The sequence below is a fragment of the Hyperolius riggenbachi genome, chromosome 2, assembly GCF_040937935.1.
Source record: "Hyperolius riggenbachi isolate aHypRig1 chromosome 2, aHypRig1.pri, whole genome shotgun sequence".
Lineage (NCBI taxonomy): Eukaryota > Metazoa > Chordata > Amphibia > Anura > Hyperoliidae > Hyperolius > Hyperolius riggenbachi.
Genome location: NC_090647.1, coordinates 359,691,119 through 359,710,506, shown reverse-complemented (window position 1 = coordinate 359,710,506; position 19,388 = coordinate 359,691,119). Strand labels below are relative to the sequence as shown.

The window sequence follows — 19,388 nt, the reverse complement described above, 5'->3', positions numbered from 1 at the left end:
AAGGGAAGAATAAAGCACACCTGTCATAAGTATGTGAGATTATTGCTGAGGCAAAAACAAAATTGCCATTGCTGTGTCACTGTTTTCAAGACATAACATAAAAACATACTTTAAAATAAAAGAAGACTTAATTATGCACATAAAATATTTTAAAAAATCAAATGTGTCCTAAAAATCATAGGTAAATTATTCTCAGTAATGAACTTTATGCTGTGACTAAAGCTATTGCATTAACCTACAGGTGAGGGGAAGGTTGACGGGGAGTGACATCACTGAGTGGACAAAGAGGGGCAGAACTGGCCGCTATATCCAGGTCTAAATATGTACAATTACATATGTACAAAAAGGACAACAATCAGGAAAAATTGTTAAGTTTTAAATTCATAGACATAAAATTGACATTTAGGGCATATTCACAGTGGTACATTGTGTTTTTGTGTGTTTAATGCAACGTTAAAGTCGCAACGTGTCTGCGTTTAGAGGTAACGCACTGCTAGCATTGAGTTACCATAACACAACATTTTTCAACACGACGTTAACGTTGCACTGTGAACAGTGTGCATAGGATTAGCATTGCAGTGCAGTAAGCTGCGTTATTAGACTTTAAAATGCAGCTCTGCAACGTGGCACTGTGAATGTGACCTCATACCAAAGTATATTGTACTATAAGTTAATTTTCTTCTATGTTGCTGTCACTTACAGTAGGTAGTAAAAAGCTGACAGAGCTGATAGGTTTTGGACTAGTCCATATCCCCATGGGAGACTTTCAGTACTACCTTTATTCTTTACAAAAGCAGTCCCTAGAAAATATCTATATAAAGATGCTGGCCTTCCTACTTGATTGAAGACTATAATGGCAGTTAGACTGAGCTACTGCTTTCGGTAAGTGCTTTTGTAAATAAAGAAATACTTGAAAATCCCCCATGAGGAGGTGGACTAGTCCAAAATCTGTCATTTTCACTACCTACTGTAAGTGTCAGTGACGTAAGAAAATACTTATTTATAGTGCATTTTATACTGGGAGATATCTACATTTTATATAAATGTATTTTGAATTTTACAATTCTTCATATTTATTCTTTAAGGTGATTTGCATAGAGCCTAGCTCTGGACAATACTCTGCTATAATAACACGGATCAGGTAATACCTGGTGCTGACTGCAAGCACAATCAGTTAGCATCCTGCATACAGATGGAGCCATTTTGTTGTGCCTGTTATACACTATATAACTCAACCTTTCTTCTGGGAAAATGATCAGAAGTGATTTTCTTGCTTACCTTCTGTGAAATTGTGATCCTGACAAAGAATGTCATTTCTCTGCTCCAAGATCTGAACTAAGGCAGCCTGGAGCTTGTGAGGTAAAATGTCATCTTCATCTGACAGCTGAGAATAACAAAAAATACAACTCCAATTAAAAGAAAAGATCTGTAAGTGGGGTCTGAGTAATACTTTATGACAATGTTCAAATACATGTAAATAAAGTTATTCTTAGTTTTCCCTAATTTATATTCATATCATTTCTGTATTCTTCAATGACTCATGTAAACATATTATACATTCAGTGTGTCATCTAGGTGGCAACCTCAAATAAGAAGTCCCAATGATAATCTGCACATAAGCAGGAAGAGGTCCAGGACAATAGAACAAGCATTGTAAGCTATGCTTTGTATTAGAAGGTGAATAGATTTGGATGGAAGCCAGGTGGCAGAGTGTGTTAACTCCCATATTCTGGCAAACTGCCCCAAGTTCTAGATTGAGCTACACGTTTTGAAATCAGTCTACAGACACAGGGCAGGGACTATCATCAACTGAACCTAGGGGAAGGAAGATGACCTAAATGTACATAATAGTCTGGTTCACAACAAAATACACCTAGTGAGCATCACCACCCATAAGTAACAGACTTATGGCCGGTTCCACAACTATTGACTTCTACAGCTGTTTCCTTCCCACGCATGATGTGAATAGCATTAATAATAACTAAGTTTCAGGGATGGGACGAGTCTACATAAAGAGAAGTAACATTCTCACCTGCTGAATGAACTTGTTTGCACAGAGATCAACAATTAAAACCTAGAGGAAGATGAAAAAACAACACTTTTATAGCACCTGTTCTCACATAAAGCATCACACCACTGAAAGTTGGCCAAATTTCAGTTTACACCAAGAAAATATGTCTTTGTAAAAATATCTTAACAACAAGTCAGGTCATAAAGAAAGCATAACTTGACTATTTATCCGCAGAATGGACTCTACATTACAGGCAAATATCATTTATAAGCTGGTATGTAGTTTTTTTTCTTACAGGTTCTCTCTGCATATTACTGTGTCCTGGGAAAAATTGTTTTATGTCCGCTGGCTTCAGGAGTTGGTTGACCCAATAACATACTGCACTTTAGGCCAGGCAACTTGAAACTGATATTTTTCTCATTTTCATGTAGGTCACATGTTAAAGAGCACTGCAGAAACAGGAAGGCCTATTGAAAGTGTAAGACAAAGCCTAGCTTTCATCAGCTAGGCTATGGAAAGTGTGTCCCATGCACATACTAAAGTAATGTACATATTTGACATTTTTTAATTGTGCATTTACATAGCACTGGCATTTTCTACAGCAGTTTACAGTGTACAATGAACAATTCAAGTCACTAACAGTTCCGCAAAGCCTCTCACAATCTAATGACCCTGTCATAGTCTAGTGCCAATTTGTATTCAGCGCTGCGTAATATGTTGGCGCTTTATAAATACAATAAACAAATCACTTTTGGGACAAGCCATTTAACCTACCAGTGGGGATGTGGGAAGAAACTGGAGTACCCAAAGAAAACCCACACAAACATGGGATGGATGTACAAAATCTATGTTGATAATGTATTGGTCTTAAGTCGAACTTGAGACTCTAGAGCTGCAAGGCCAGACTGCTAGTCATTTAGCCACTAGGCAGCCTATCTGATGGTACTTCATTATCAAGCGATCACAATTGGGTAATTCAATCATTGGGCCTGCTTGCATACCTGTCAAGATTTGCTCAAACAAACTTGCTGGGCCTTTGGGAAAGAGGCAAAGAGCTATAAGAGAGCTATGAGGCTTGCTTTTGGCTCTGCCCAAGTGTTTGTAAACATTTGGAAGCATAAAAAAGTAGGCTGTTGATAATGGACATTGCCAGTTGCATTGTATAACAAGAAATACTCATATCTGTTATTATATATTTAGACATCAGGCAACAGTTTGTGTCCGACTGCTGTACAGACCCATCGCTAGCCTGCAAGCTAGCAACACATCCTCACTCAGAAAGCAAGAGGCATTCCACAGGAGGAAACTTCCATTTCAAATTGTTGAGTTTAAGCTTGACAACACATTTCATGTTATGGGCGCAAGTCCTTTCTCACACCTGAGGAAGGACTTATGCTGTAACATGTAGTGTGTCGCCAAGCTCTAATACCAATTGAAACTTTCAAAGATTCCGCCTGTGAAGTGCCTCTTTCTTTCTGAGTGATACTATGTTTCACAGGAGTGGTGTACCCATGTGATGGAGTGCACCGGCTTTCAGCTCTCTGTAAGGATCTGCATGAAGGGAACTGTGTGAGATATTGCTGTGGCAACACATTCTGTTGCTGTGGAGGGACGATGGTGCAGTATGCAACCCAGATGTAAGGAAAAGGAGGGGTAAGGAGGACAACATGTCCTGCTGAGGATGATGTGTCTAGCCCAGGCATGGGCAAACTCGGCCCTCCAGCTGTTACGGAACTACAAGTCCCACAATGCATTTGCCTTTATGAGTCATGACTGTGGCTGTCAGACTCCTGCAATGCATTGTGGGACTTGTAGTTCCTTAACAGCTGGAGGGCCAAGTTTTCCCATGCCTGGTCTAGCCCATAAGAGATTGCAATACACTATATAATACTCTGTTTTATTAACACATTGTAGGTTACATTACTATATTCTGTAAATTAGGAAATTAGGAAACAGATTCAGGACATTGTAATAGAGATTTGATTTTTAATTATAAGCAAAGAAAATGACTCACCTCTTCAATAGGGAGGTCGCGTAGCAGAGGTAAGGAGCAGGACAGAATGCCAATGAGAAATGGTGTAGGAGAACATACAATGTCAATCATGGAAGTTGGAAGGACGGGGATGTAGGTGTGCTGCCAGGTGAATGGATACAGCATGGCAACCACTGCATGAGCACACTTAGACAACGTGCTGGAGAGACAACAAAGTACTTCCTATTATTCTGAGAACCGTGCCATACATGTTACTCCACAATATAAGTCAATATAGTATTGAATACAAGTCATATATAAATTATGTGCAATCAGACAATACAAGCAAGAGATTGAATTTTTGGAAAAGTACAATACAAAAGAAGAGTGGTGGAAGTACAATGTACTAAAATGTCCATGAGACAAAATAAAACTGAATGAAATGGAATTAAGTCCTTACCTGAGATTGTCAGCTACAAAGATAACTCGTCTTTCTAGCAAAAGTGAGGCGAAAACTTTGACAAGATGGCAGACACTCAAACACTTAAATAAGCTGTCAAAGTCCACATGTTCCAGTCGGGAGTCCATTGGCCGACATAGTTCAATGACCTGTAGATGAGAAAATGCATTAAAACACAATAAAAATAGTACATGTATAATCTTAAATGCTCCTTAACCAACATTCTAGCAACAGAGTACATTTACTGTATATGCAATCCTCAGCGCTGATGTGTTACCCACTCCTGCTGCTACAGCCTGCAGTCACCCAGTGCTCAATGGGTATATAGTGTCCACCACCAAAGGACAAACAATAGGCCAGGCTTAATAGAGTTGCTGCCAGAGGGGGTTACACTTTTATTTCAACAATCTGCATACATTAAAACAAATACACTTACATTGTGGGTCCATGCAAACTGGACCCGTACTGCATAAATTCGCCTATAAGGTCTCTGCACTGAATAATATCAAGTGCACATTATCATATGTAGGTGGTTGAATCGAGATAGCCCGTCTCTCCTTTCCCTTCCAGGTTTCGGCTCAGGGGTCCGATCCCCTGATGACGGCATAGAGCCGAAACCTAGTAGGGAAAGGAGAGACGGGCTATCTCGATTCAACCACCTACATGTGATAATGTGCAGTTGATATTATTCAGTGCAGAGACCTTATAGGTGAATTTATGCAGTACGGGTCCAGTTTGCATGGACCCACAATTTAAGTGTATTTGTTTTAATGTATGCAGATTGTTAAAATAAAAGTGTAACCCCCTGTGGCAGCAACTCTATTAACCCTCCTGGCGGTTTGCTAAAAAATCGCCAGGGGGCAGCAAATCTTTTTTTTTTAAATTTTTTTTTGTTTTTTCATGTAGCGAGACAAAGTCTCGCTACATGATAGCTGCTGCTCAGCGGCATCCCCCCCAGCCCCTCCGATCGCCTCCGGCGATCGGCGATCAGGAGATCCCGTTCAAAGAACGGGATCTCCTGGAGGGCTTCCCCCATCGCCATGGCGTCGTGGCGTCAAAGGGGATTCCGATCCACCCCATAGAGCTGCCTGGCACTGATTGGCCAGGCAGCGCACAGGGTCTGGGGGGGGGCGGCTGCGGCGCGACGGATAGCGGCGGATCGGCAGGTAGCAGCGGCGATCGGGCACTGCACGCAGCTAGCAAAGTGCTAGCTGCGTGCAGCAAAAAAAAAATTATGCAAATCGGCCCAGTGGGGCCTGAGCGGTGCCTTCCGGCGGCATAGCCCGAGCTCAGCTCGGGCTTACCGCCAGGAAGGTTAAGCCTGGCCTATTATTTGTCCTTTGGTGGTGGACACTATATACCCATTGAGCACTGGGTGACTGCAGGCTGTAGCAGCAGGAGTGGGTAACACATCAGCGCTGAGGATTGCATATACAGTTTTCTAAGGTTCCATTTGTGGAGTGGAGTTAACCTCTGGCAGCTATGTTCTAATTTGTGTGTGGAGCGCTCGATAATCTTTTTCAACAGAGTACATTTACCGTAAATGAGATCAACACCACAGGGCCACTCAAAACAATGTTGTATCCAAACTCTGTGTGCCACTACTAGCTCCCCTCCGACGATAGACAAGTCGTCGCCCATACTGTCTACTATGCACCACCAGAGGCATAGTTTACATTGTGGGTTATGGCGGCGCCCAAGTTTCCAGGAGCACAATGCACCCTAATTGCCTGATTCGTGCTCAACCTGTGTCAATAAAGGTATATAGCCAATAACAATACATGCTGTACAAGACACAATAGAGGAAGAGCTGTATCATGCACAGAACAGTACTGACTACTTCTATCCAGCACCGGGGCTTATCTTCACACACAGATATTTTCTAACTTATTGAATGGTCCCTCTACATGCAGATCCCTTCAGAGAAAAGGGAATGAGACAGTCACCCCACGGGAACCTGGCAGATGTTTTGTGTTTGAAGGTGATCTTATGTTTTATTAAACATGGTTCTCAGTAAGTTACTTAACCAGTCATTGGCCAGTCATACAGTGCACACTGGCAGCATAGAATTACCTCATTTCCTGATCCTGGCAGAAAGCTCTTCACAGTTATGGTTCGTCCGGGTGCAGGAAATGGAGCCTCCATGACACTGCGCATAAATGGAGACACCAGAGCTGGAGACATTTCTCGTCTCTTCTCTACTTCATCTAAGATCTAATGGGAAGGGAAAGACAAGCAAGAACACAAACATTAACCACAAATCAGTACCTTGGAAACTGTATAGTAGTTCTATTTCTTGTTTGTTTGGGAATACTTTTAGATTAGGTAGTAAAAATAGAACTTTATCACAAATTACAAAAGTTTGATATTTGTTTAGAGCTTAACCCTTCTGGCTTGATAGAAAAGCTTTGTAAACGGGTTGTTTCACTGCAGTGTTTAAAGAGAACCTGTAACAAAAAAAAAAATTCCCCTGGGGGGTACTCACCTCGGGAGAGGGAAGCCTCAGGGTCCCAATGAGGCTTCCTCCTCCCCTGTAGCTGCAGCCAGTCCAGCGCTGGCTCCCCCAAAGTGTCCCGGAATCCTCCCTCGACAAGCCTGACAAGCGCTGATTTATTTATCTTTCCTGGCTCCAGCCGGGGCGCTGTTGCGGCTCTCCGCACGGAGATAGGCAAAAATAGCCGATCTCCGTCGGGTCCACTCTACTGCGCAGTAGAGCAGTCCGACAGCGATTGGCTATTTCCGCCTATTTCCGACGGGGGAAGCCTCAATAGGATCCGGAGGCTTCCCCCACCCGAGGTGAGTACCCCCCAGGGGAGGCTTTTTTCGTTACAGGCTTTCTTTAAAGGAATACTGTAGGGGGGTCGGGGGGAAATGAGTTGAACTTACCCAGGGATTCTAATGGCCCCCCGCAGACATCCTGTACCCACGCAGCCACTCACCGATGCTCCGGCCCCGCCTCCGGTTCACTTCTGGAATTTCAGACTTTAAAGTCTGAAAACCACTGCACCTGCGCAGCTGCATCCTCGCTCCCGCTGATGTCACCAGGAGTGTATTGCACAAGTCCAGTATGATCTTTGGTCTGCGCAGTATGCTCCTGGTGCCATCAGCGGGAGCGAGGACACGGCAATGCAGGCGCAGTGGTTTTCTGACTTTAAAGTCAGAAATTCCAGAAGTGAACTGGAGGCGGGGCCGGAGCATCGGTGAGTGGCTGCTCGGGCACAGTATGTCTGTGGGGGGCCATTAGAAGCCCCGGGTAACTTCAACTCATTTTCCCCCGACCCCCCTACAGTATCCCTTTAAAAATATATATAGAGAGAGAGAGACATCAAGAACAATAGGAACTAGTCAACTTATCAGCGTCCAAGTCTGGGGACTTTTGCTCTGGTAATTTCAAATACATTTTTTACTAAAGCAGTAAATTGAGAGTCTTTTTCTGCTCACAAAACCTTACCAGTCTTTTTTTTTGTTTGTTTGTTTGTTTTTTAGAACATTTAATGTGTTATTAATAAAAAACACAATGCAGAGATGTTTTGCACCTGGACTAGAATGAAAGTTACACTGCTTTTTTGTGTGTGGTACAATGGGGATGGTTTATATCAGGGGTCAGGAACCTTTTTGGCTGAGAGAACCATAAACGCCACATATTTTAGAATGTATTTCCGTGAAAGCCATACAATACGTTTCAAACTGGGACAGTGCGCATGCGCAGCAGAGGACTCATGTCCCTGTTGCCATGGTAATGTGTATGCAGTTGAACCGCCGGGCAGCGGAAGTGTCGGACAAGTCTTCAGCTTCTCTTGGGTTTGGTTTTAGCAACATCAGTAATTTCCCCGAGAGCCAGACAGGAGAAATACAGACTAGCAGCTTGTACAATTAGCTAGCTGACTTTGGGATTGATTCACTTTGTAGGACGAGATCCCTGCACTTTGGCCCAATAGGCTGCCCGTCAAGTGACAGGCAGCCTATTGGGCCAATCTCGTCCTACAAAGTCACTGGACCTGACAGGGTCTAGAGTGGGACAATTGGAGCAGCTGTTTGTTTTGGGGGTAACGCGAGTAAGTTAGTAGTGCATACTACAGCAGTAGCCTACTTTGAAAATGTTACTTGCGCTGCCACACTAAGCTGCGCTGCTTGATTAGTGTAGCTTAGTGAATCAACCCCTACTGATTTGTCTGTGAGCCAGATATAGCCATCAAAAGAGCCACATATGGCTCCCGAGCCATAGGCTTCCTACCCTTGGTTTGTACTAAAGCTAAAAACAGGTGTGCTGGGTTTTTTTTGGGGGGGAGGGGGAAATAAATATATATTTTTATTGTAAGTAATGGCGAATAGAGGATTGTGCCGTTACCCTTCCAATTTTCATATTTGATGCAGCTGTCCTAGAGAAATTGGCTTTAAAAAAGTCAAAAGGCAGCAACTCGCGCTAAAATATATCTCTTTATTGCTTTCAATTCACAGTAGATTCCTTGCACTTAAATCCCACCAAGAATTCTCCCCAATTACTTCCAAGACACATTCACTCCACATACACAATTTAGAAAACTTTCCAAGAAGGGCCCTTCAAAAAAAAATTTTGGTATAAAAAAGATAAAAATATTGACCATTCCATAAAAATTGTATGAATTACACAGAGTTCCTAAACATCCAGATTTGCATGTAATCTCCTATAGATCTCCTAAAATCCGGACTATGTCCTGTTTCCAGGTAAAAGAACCAATATATAATCCAAAATAAGGATGTCACAGTGGGTTGGGTGTATATCTCACAACTCCGTGGACTCCTTGCAGAGTAATTTGCATACAGTCATTAGTGCAACTATCTGCCGTGTCTCCGCTTACCAAATGGTGCTGTGTTGTTGGTATATAGTTGATCAGAGTGGCCGATTGCCTACTCCCCACTCACCAAATCCGTTTGAGTCAGAAATCCAGTCTGGACAGCTGGCTACTGTATCGATCTCCGCTCGTAGCCTCACCAAGCTGGTTCCCCGTGGCGGTGTACGTCACTTCCGTCTGAGAAGCTCAGAGTTCCGCTCGCCGCACATCAACTCAGCTGGTCTTCGGCTAGCTCTTGTTGGTAGGTGACGTCACCTCAGATCACTGGACCTTTGTATCCAGGCAGTCGCTGCGCGCTGATGCGGCTGCCTAAGTTCAGGATCCCCAGCGGAATTTTTTATATGTAGATGTAAACCTCATAAACCTCTACGCGTTTCAGCCGATATCGTCGGCCCTCTTCAGGAGGATTTACTATTACAGAGTGGTCAGCCATCATTCCCATATATATATATATATATACACACACCACACCCCTAGACTCCACCCATATGTGAATAGCACAGGGGATTCATCGATCTTAAAGGTACATTGTCCTGTTCTCATTATTGTATCCACAGTATTGTCCATGCAATTTCTGATTGTCCAATTCATAGGAGTTGTTTGTATAAAAATAAAAGTAAAAATAAAAATAAAAAATTTGGTCTGTATATATCATATCTGTGAAAAAAAATTTCTTTAAAAAAATCCACACATACATACATTCATAATTACTTAAAAAAAGCAAACAGCTCAATCTCGCTATTTAAACCTTTTGGGGCCAGTGTATCTAACTGATAAATCCATTTAGATTCATTCTGAGACATCTTGCGTATATAGTCCCCACCTCTTCTATCATGTTGCACTATTTCCATTCCAAAGAAAATGGTATCCCTCAAACTTCCCCCATGTTTTTCTTTGTAGTGTTTGGACAGTGGGTGTCCTTCATTCTTCTTCTTCATTTTTTTCTGTTCCTTATTTCCATCATTTTTAGTTTCAGTAGCTGCTGTTGCTACAGTTAACCCTACATTTGGGGCCCTCTTAAAAATAAAAAAAAAACTGAAACTAAAAATGATGGAAATAAGGAACAGAAAAAAATGGGTAAACCTGGTTTCATAAGATGTGGGTTTTGTATAAATTGTAAGAAAACTAAGAATCCAGGGAGAATAGTGGAGGTAGAGGCCATGGATTCAAAAAAGTACAAGATAAGGGACCAGATAACCTGCACTACGTGTGGAGTCATATATTGTATTCAGTGCCCCTGTCATAAAAGGTATGTGGGGAGGACGAAGAGGGCCCTACACAAAAGAATAGGGGAACATTTTAATAATATACAAAAGAAGAATGAAGGACACCCACTGTCCAAACACTACAAAGAAAAACATGGGGGAAGTTTGAGGGATACCATTTTCTTTGGAATGGAAATAGTGCAACATGATAGAAGAGGTGGGGACTATATACGCAAGATGTCTCAGAATGAATCTAAATGGATTTATCAGTTAGATACACTGGCCCCAAAAGGTTTAAATAGCGAGATTGAGCTGTTTGCTTTTTTTAAGTAATTATGAATGTATGTATGTGTGGATTTTTTTAAAGAAATTTTTTTTCACAGATATGATATATACAGACCAAATTTTTTATTTTTATTTTTACTTTTATTTTTATACAAACAACTCCTATGAATTGGACAATCAGAAATTGCATGGACAATACTGTGGATACAATAATGAGAACAGGACAATGTACCTTTAAGATCGATGAATCCCCTGTGCTATTCACATATGGGTGGAGTCTAGGGGTGTGGTGTGTGTATATATATATATATATATGGGAATGATGGCTGACCACTCTGTAATAGTAAATCCTCCTGAAGAGGGCCGACGATATCGGCTGAAACGCGTAGAGGTTTATGAGGTTTACATCTACATATAAAAAATTCCGCTGGGGATCCTGAACTTAGGCAGCCGCATCAGCGCGCAGCGACTGCCTGGATACAAAGGTCCAGTGATCTGAGGTGACGTCACCTACCAACAAGAGCTAGCCGAAGACCAGCTGAGTTGATGTGCGGCGAGCGGAACTCTGAGCTTCTCAGACGGAAGTGACGTACACCGCCACGGGGAACCAGCTTGGTGAGGCTACGAGCGGAGATCGATACAGTAGCCAGCTGTCCAGACTGGATTTCTGACTCAAACGGATTTGGTGAGTGGGGAGTAGGCAATCGGCCACTCTGATCAACTATATACCAACAACACAGCACCATTTGGTAAGCGGAGACACGGCAGATAGTTGCACTAATGACTGTATGCAAATTACTCTGCAAGGAGTCCACGGAGTTGTGAGATATACACCCAACCCACTGTGACATCCTTATTTTGGATTATATATTGGTTCTTTTACCTGGAAACAGGACATAGTCCGGATTTTAGGAGATCTATAGGAGATTACATGCAAATCTGGATGTTTAGGAACTCTGTGTAATTCATACAATTTTTATGGAATGGTCAATATTTTTATCTTTTTTATACCAAAATTTTTTTTTGAAGGGCCCTTCTTGGAAAGTTTTCTAAATTGTGTATGTGGAGTGAATGTGTCTTGGAAGTAATTGGGGAGAATTCTTGGTGGGATTTAAGTGCAAGGAATCTACTGTGAATTGAAAGCAATAAAGAGATATATTTTAGCGCGAGTTGCTGCCTTTTGACTATATGATTACCTATTTTGAGGGTTTTAGGGAAATCCCCTTTTTGCAATAACGCTGCTTATAGTTTAGCTATCATCAAGCGCTGGTTGTGTGATATAATTACAATTGCTTTAAAAAAGTCAGTCACGTGACCCAGAGATGTTTGAGCAACGTATAAAGAGAGCTGCCAGAGTTTATTCCTCTGTGCCAACACCTAACCATGCCCATCTCCCCCCTCTATTCCCACCTACAAAGCACAAGGAGGAGGTGTGCAGGATGAGCTCTGTGTTGACAGGAAAAGATTGGCTGGTGCCCCCGCCCCCCAGTTCCTCTGAACACCTCCTGTGGGTGATGATGGGATGTGAGGGTGAGGTTTGCACAGCTCACAGACTGCCTTTTAGTCTAACCAAGCAGTATTTTCCAAAAGCATAGGAAGTCAGCGTTGCAAACCCAACCAGCAAGATAATAAAAAAAGTAATAATACAAATCTTTGGAATATTTAATAATTTGCAAAGCACAAATAGCATATGGAAAACATAAACATATAAAACAAAACATGAGGCAGAACTAAGACTACAAATAATAACCCCATATAGAATCAGCATTACTGCAGACACTAATGCTTACCTTGGAAAAGAGGTTGAAACAGCCTAGACGACTGACCATGCAGTAAACTTCAGGCAGGCGCTTGCCATTACCCTGCGGCTACAATAGAGGAGAATATAATAATTGCTTTCATGTTTTCACCCCAAATAAAACAACATATGAGATAAAAAAAATGCAGCTATGAATATTAATAGGAACAAATGTGAACTTCTTTAAAAGGCCCAGTAAATAAAAAAGACATGTAAAGGCAACGTAAGCAGATGTACGTAAATCCTTTAAGTACACCTGCTGGCACTATGAAGAGAGGAGAAACCAGAGGAACCTACACTGGGGACAGCCACTTATTTTGGGGATACAAATCTGTCTTTAGGGCCAATACCACTCTGTATGGCAGCTTTCAATAAAAGCATATGAGAGTAATGGACTAATGTCAGGCTTGTGTTATTGTGTACCCCTAAAGACCTTCCATGTGGGAGGACTGTAATCCTTTAAAACTCACTAACCAGAAATAAGGTTTTATAACATTATTAATCTGCATAATTACAACCTACCTGTGTGTAATTCCAGACATGCAAATGCTGTTAGATGTTTTAAGATGTTTTAATAGATTAGATATAAAGATTTCATAAAAACCTGTCCACCAACTGAGCATACACAAGGGAAAAGGCTAGGTAAACTAAATTTCCTAGGAGACTTAACCCATTAAAGAAGGTATTTAACCAATATTTTGCTTATACATACTTGGACTTTAAATTAATCAGAATGCCCTATCCTGAATAAGCTACAATTCCTATGTGAACTAACTTATAGTTATCCATCAAAATGTTCTACATAGTCATAAATATAAGTCTGGATGCAAAAGAAATCAATTCTTACCAAAAGCTTTTTGCAGTAACCAAACCATCTGCTGCCATCTTCTCCAGTCAGTACAAAGGAAAACGTTTCACTGAGAAAGAGATTGATGGAAATTATATATTTTATTCACATAAGCAGTAGAGATTAAAAGTAAATACATAATAGGTTACTACGTTCAAAGGAGGGATTTTTTTGTGAGGGCTTATCAAGAAATTGTGTTATAAACAAAGCAAGAAATCAGATGACTGAATTCTAAACTGACCTATTCAGGTTGGATGTGGGAGCCCAGTCTATGGAATCAGGGAAGCAGAACTGTGGGATGACTTTCAACCTTTCCTCCGTGTCTTTCGATTGCTTCAGGGGGTTTTCATTCTGTTTAAAAAGGTCAAATAAAATATTATAAATACATGCATTATTTACCTACTGCTTCTGTGCACCCTGCAGGAGAGTGAACATTGATGCAACGACTACACTCTATACATGACCAATTATGTCAGCACCAAGGAGTATCTGGGCTTAGTATGCCAGCATACAAATGTAAGAATATTCAATCAATCCAGCACTGCCCATATAAAATTCCACAAGGGATTTGTTCACACATTTCCTGTCACTCCACATTATTGTGTTTGTTCTATGGTTATGGAAAAGCACAATTATGTTCTTATCAAAGCATCAAAAGGATGTTAGAAGCCCCACTGCCATCCCGCCTCAAGTACAGCACACACCAACACACTCCAGCACACACATTGTTAACCAAGAGAAGATGCGTTTAATTGCAGACATGGACACATTTGTTGTCACCCTTACAACTTACAGCTCATTGAACAAGCGCTTTATTTCTCCTGAAAACTGACATGTCTTTAGTGAAGAGTTATCAACAAATATGTCCATATCTGTTAACGATGAAATACACAAAGACCACAAACTTTGATTTTGAGTAGTAAGAACCATACCTTATTAGGGTATTGCTGTGTTATATAAGGGATATAACCATCTCCTGAGGGCTTCTTCTTCAGTGAGACTACCACAAACAATTCAAATAGCTGCTGCTCTTGAAGTTCAATAAGGTCCCTCTCCAGAGTCTGGTAATGAGGGTTCCTCTTCAGTGAACTCTGGACTTGAGCCAGACGCTTATGTTGTTCTGCACAAAGAAAAATGAAAAATTACTTGACATAAATGTAATATACAAGTTGCAAAGCCTGCACAATAATATTTATAGCCTTTCTTTGAAGTGTAGATGTTACAAACACAAAACCCAGGATTTTAAGCTAGGCTATTCATTTCATGCCATCACACTTTGATCAAGTGTCTGAGAACTTGCAGCTGTTTAACCTGTTGCTCTTGGCTTGTTGGAAATTTGCTATTGAGAAATACAGTTATGGGCGTCACGAGATTAAGGAAGGTGGCCTAGGAGTCCTGCCCAAGCTTCAAGCGAACACATGTTCCATCTTTCCTTATAAGATAACTAAGCTTGTCCTTCCAGAATGACAAGGTTTTCTGGATTTATAAAACTACTGTTTAGTGTTTGAACTTTTATATATTAATTGGTAATTTTATAAATGACCAGGATGTTGAAGTAAAGGATGAGAAATCTGTCATAAAGCCATATTTTCTGATGTTAATAGGTAGGGAGTGGTGGAAACTTTACATACAACATCTTGAGGTAAGTAATACTGGTTCCCACACCAACCAAAGTATGTTTAATGAGAAAAAAGCATGCATGGCAAAAAGAAAAGAACTTTCACAGTTACCCTATTTTATTACCAATTTACTGTGTCAACAATCTGTAGCAAAGCAGTAGTCATTCCACCCCAGCCAAGCACATTACATAAGTGGTTGTCTATTTACCATGCAGGGTTCAAATGTGGGGCTTGGTATGAAGAACCTTGGTACCTGCTGCACTGTGTTGGTTACCTCTCAGCCTTACAGGCAGAAATGCTAGTCAGTCAGAATGTATATGTGCCTGCTTGTAAGTACAGTCGCACTCATGCTTTTTAAAGCAGGTGTTATGATTAGATGGGCTTTCTACTGTCAGGCAGGGAAGAAACTGTGTTAGCACTAGATGCCAAAAAGATTCTTATGCGCACCTAACTCTGCAGATCTGTTCTGTATCCTGTAGAATGGTCAAGGTGGTTTCTTAAAAGTTAAGGAAGGGTGTTTGACTTTGGGGGTAGGGCTTCTGTGTTGGTGTTGGTATAATATTTGTCTAAAACGTTTATACAGTATAATATATCATAATATGTCTTTAAAAGCAATTACCACTTGAAAATAGGAAGAAGAAGATTAATTCACATCTGATAAGACTAGCCCAGGCAACTACGGTAATAAAGAATTAAGTGAGGAGTCTTTTAAACCCCTTTCTAATTATGGGTGCATACACTCCCAATTATACCACCTCAATGTAGTATGAAGGCCAACATATTTTGAATATTATGAACAGATTATGTAGGTAAGCTCTCATACTACTTGGCTTATCATTGAGCAATCAAAGTTGGATGTGTGTAAACACCCTAATACATTCTGCCTTCCGCTGCATTCTGGATAATAAAGCATCAGCAATATGAATAAATCATAAAGCAAAGCTGGATGTATCTACCCAAGATAACTCACTGCAGCATAACCCCGACAATTACTAGTACAAAGGGAAAACAATTCCTTGTTACTTTGCTGGATAGTAAAAAAAAAACTTCATTTTTTTAATAAAAGGTTATAGAATTTGATCTTTAATTTATCTTTAATTTGTCTGCAATTTATTAATAATGAATTATTTAAGATTGTAATACTGTGTATGTTGTGGATTATCAATAACTAAAGCTATCTAATAACAATAACCTTTAAAACTATATAATGGGTATTACGTCAGAAGAGACAGAAACCATCATTAAACCTTTAGTAGAAACCACAGCCACTTTTTACGGAGTAACCTTTTTATTAGTTAGCAATTTGGATTCCATTGATTATTTTTCCCTAGCTGTATACCACAATATATTTCTTAGATCTCAGTTGTCTTTCTGCTCAATCAAACAGATGATGTGTATTTAATGGACTCAAAGCAGCAGGACTGAATTATCAAGACTGATGCAAAGAAAACTGGAACATACCACATTTAGAATGTGTGACCAAAGCAACCAGTCCCAAACTTTACCTAATTCAAGAGATGAAACCCGTTTGATTTCTCTAGGCAATGTTTCTTCATTTGAAATTGCACCGTACTTGGTAAATCAGTCACATAGACAACCTTATACGTCAACCTAATTCTTTATACTTTGTTAACCATGGTTAGACAATGTAAAAACAATAATAAATATAGTTATGTTCCTCATATTTCACATTAAATCAACTAATATGTCACATGAAACTGATGTTGTTTCATCAAAAAGGCTTACTAAGAAGACAATTGCTCTATCTTGGGTGTCTGATATCCTGCCTTTTAAAAGGGTGGTAAAGGTCCAGGTTTTGTGATGGATGTGAGGGATGGAAGACTGCCCCAATTTTGCACACATACTGGTAACTCAAATGAAAACTACAGCACTCAGATTGCAGTGGGAAATTGATGCATAGTTATTCACAAAGCATTCATGAAGCACAGCAAATCAGAGAAACATTTTCAATTATTTACATTGCATTTAAATTACTTTGTTTATTTTTCAGGCGATCCTCAGCTTCACTTTCAGATTCACTTGCTTCCCCTGCAAAAACAAAAAAAAGATAAAAGTCATTAAAAGTAAAACATTGGTCCTTATTAAATTCACTTTTGCTCTAAGTTTTCTCCTAGGAGATTTGGGCTTCTGTTGTGTGACAAATAATGGTGTCAGGCTATGGAAATACTCACCTTTTGTTGATGTAGTGTCTTGTCCAGTAAACATCTGAACCTTAACTTTCTTTTTTCCACGTTTAGTATCAAAAATGTCCTGTATTTTCATTACAAGCTGCAAGAAATAAAGTACAAATTAGAATAGAAAGGGAAGTAAGCAAACAAGTCTGTCAATATAAAAGTTGATGAATGAGAGACATTAAGAGAAACCTGAGATATAGTGCAATTTTCATACTTACCTGGGGCTTCCTCCAGCCCCATGTGGTCTGTGTGCTCCATCCTCATTTTCCCTGGCTGCTCCATTGTCCTGTGGTCTCCTCTGGTCATTTAGACAGTCACGCTCTGCACATGTAGTACTAATACAGAACGCTCCCAGCAGCGGGAGTGTGTGGCCAGGCCGCACATGCGCAGAATGGCATGATTGGGCAAACTACTGGAGATGACTACAGGACAACGGAGCAGCCATGGAAAATGGGGATGGAGCCCACGGACCAGCTGGAGGAAGGCCTATGGGATCGATTTTGTGGAGTAGTGATGTGAAAATGTATCCTGTTTTTGATTGGGAGCATATCAGGTGTGTTGAAAATAATTAGTTCGACCCGTCAATGTGACGGGAAATTGCTTGGTGTGTACCTAGCATAAGTGATGTACAAGAATACGGTAATTTAAACATCTATATGGAAAATGTTGATCTTTAATTCCACATGTCAGAAAACAGAAATACAAAGTTGGGCTTTATATTGTACATAACAGCATCACATAAGAAGGATGCATAGTCCATCAATAATTTGAGTTGACAGGCAGGAACAGTCTAATGTGCACTTCCTTTTTAAACATCCTGTGTGGCTGCTACATTAGCTTACTGTGTCTGGCTCACTAGTAGAGTCAAGAAGCAAGTATTGATGTTTAGCATAGGGAGTTCCTAAAGTCCATACACCTATTGTATCCCAAATATGTAGAGTGTATTATTAGATGGTATAAAAAACAGCCTCGCATATGAAAATGCTAAAACTTCCAATCTGGATCTCCACTTCAGCAGGCTACTGCAGCCACAAGCATATACATAAAGTGTTTTAGGACAAGCCATTTATATCAGTGACTGTGTACACCGTGCAACAACTAGCTAGTTCTGATCTGATAATTTTCTGTTACGCAAATAGAATCATTTTAAAAAATAATCATAAAAAGAACTTGGAAATCTGTGTTTGGCCACCATTAGTCTCAAAAGCCCTGGGCATAGCACCTGACACCTCAGGCCTGCTTAATTATGGCACCTTTAGATGTCTCAAGCATCTCCAGTGGGGATAGCATAAGTGATCCAGGTTCATCCAGATACTCAAAACACATTAATAAGTTATTTTGGTTTTGAAGTAAATTGGACTTTGGTAAAAATATGAGCTTTACTGTAGCAGGAATTACGGTAGATTTTGAGCTTCTCTGCAGAACAATTAGTGACATGGCTATATGCTCTGCAAAGCATAAACATGTGAACATAGCAAATACCAGAGCTAATAAAGCAGCAGCAATACTCAGTGATAACTAATTAGAGGACATAAAACTTGTGTGAGATAAACAAGAAATAGACAAAGGGATCAGTAGGTCAACATTTGTCTGTCCTGAAGCTATATAACCATTAAAAACTGAGGTCAGGCACCTGAAACAGTCAAAACTTCAACCCCAGATTTTCAAACCAAAATAAGAATATGGGATTCCAGGAATGTCAGATTAAATCTTTAAATACAATCCCTTATCTAATCTCTTTCTGGCTGCAGGTTCACAGGGAATGGAAGAAACATCATCACTTTCAGCAAGGATTATGAGTGAGCTCTTCTACACCCATGTGCAGTCAATGAATGTATGTATTATTTTATCATTTCACAATGGTATATATGAAGCTAAATAGGCGCTCATACCCGGGGGAATTTTTTTCTCTTCTTTGCAGTCTCCCCGCCACTCTTGAACATCTTCCACTCCATCAGTGTCACTGGTAAGGTAGAATCCTTGGGGGACTTCTTGTGAATGTAGAGTTTGGTGCTCTTCAGCTCCAAGGTCTGCCTTTTCAGAAAATTTGTTTTGGATGTAAACTGAAAAAAAGTTAATTATTTTTTTTAATACTGTGGAAGTGTGCTAAATATTCAATATTATTTAACCAATAGTACATTTCAATTTTGTACATTTTTTTATA

General features: G+C 40.3%; 1 protein-coding gene and 1 long non-coding RNA gene across 5 annotated transcripts in view; one reads left to right on the top strand and one right to left on the bottom strand.

Annotated features, from left to right (window-relative positions):
* The window catches only part of DENND2C (DENN domain containing 2C), a 60,096-nt gene that overhangs the window by 7,591 nt on the left and 33,117 nt on the right, over positions 1–19,388 (bottom strand). For both annotated transcript variants that reach the window (XM_068269694.1, XM_068269693.1), the window contains exons 5-16: positions 19,117–19,287; positions 17,222–17,318; positions 17,025–17,078; positions 14,343–14,530; positions 13,652–13,761; positions 13,411–13,480; positions 12,556–12,633; positions 6,517–6,657; positions 4,444–4,592; positions 4,026–4,203; positions 2,033–2,074; positions 1,279–1,384 (exon numbers count right to left, since the gene is read on the bottom strand). In XM_068269694.1, the coding sequence (XP_068125795.1) occupies positions 1,279–1,384; positions 2,033–2,074; positions 4,026–4,203; positions 4,444–4,592; positions 6,517–6,657; positions 12,556–12,633; positions 13,411–13,480; positions 13,652–13,761; positions 14,343–14,530; positions 17,025–17,078; positions 17,222–17,318; positions 19,117–19,287 (1,384 nt within the window). The remainder of the gene's footprint in view (positions 1–1,278; positions 1,385–2,032; positions 2,075–4,025; positions 4,204–4,443; positions 4,593–6,516; positions 6,658–12,555; positions 12,634–13,410; positions 13,481–13,651; positions 13,762–14,342; positions 14,531–17,024; positions 17,079–17,221; positions 17,319–19,116; positions 19,288–19,388) is intronic.
* LOC137546815 (uncharacterized) overlaps positions 1–19,388 on the top strand; it is a 56,249-nt gene that overhangs the window by 29,644 nt on the left and 7,217 nt on the right. For all 3 annotated transcript variants that reach the window (XR_011026380.1, XR_011026378.1, XR_011026379.1), the window contains exons 3-4: positions 18,976–19,058; positions 19,146–19,190. This is a non-coding gene — a long non-coding RNA (uncharacterized lncRNA). The remainder of the gene's footprint in view (positions 1–18,975; positions 19,059–19,145; positions 19,191–19,388) is intronic.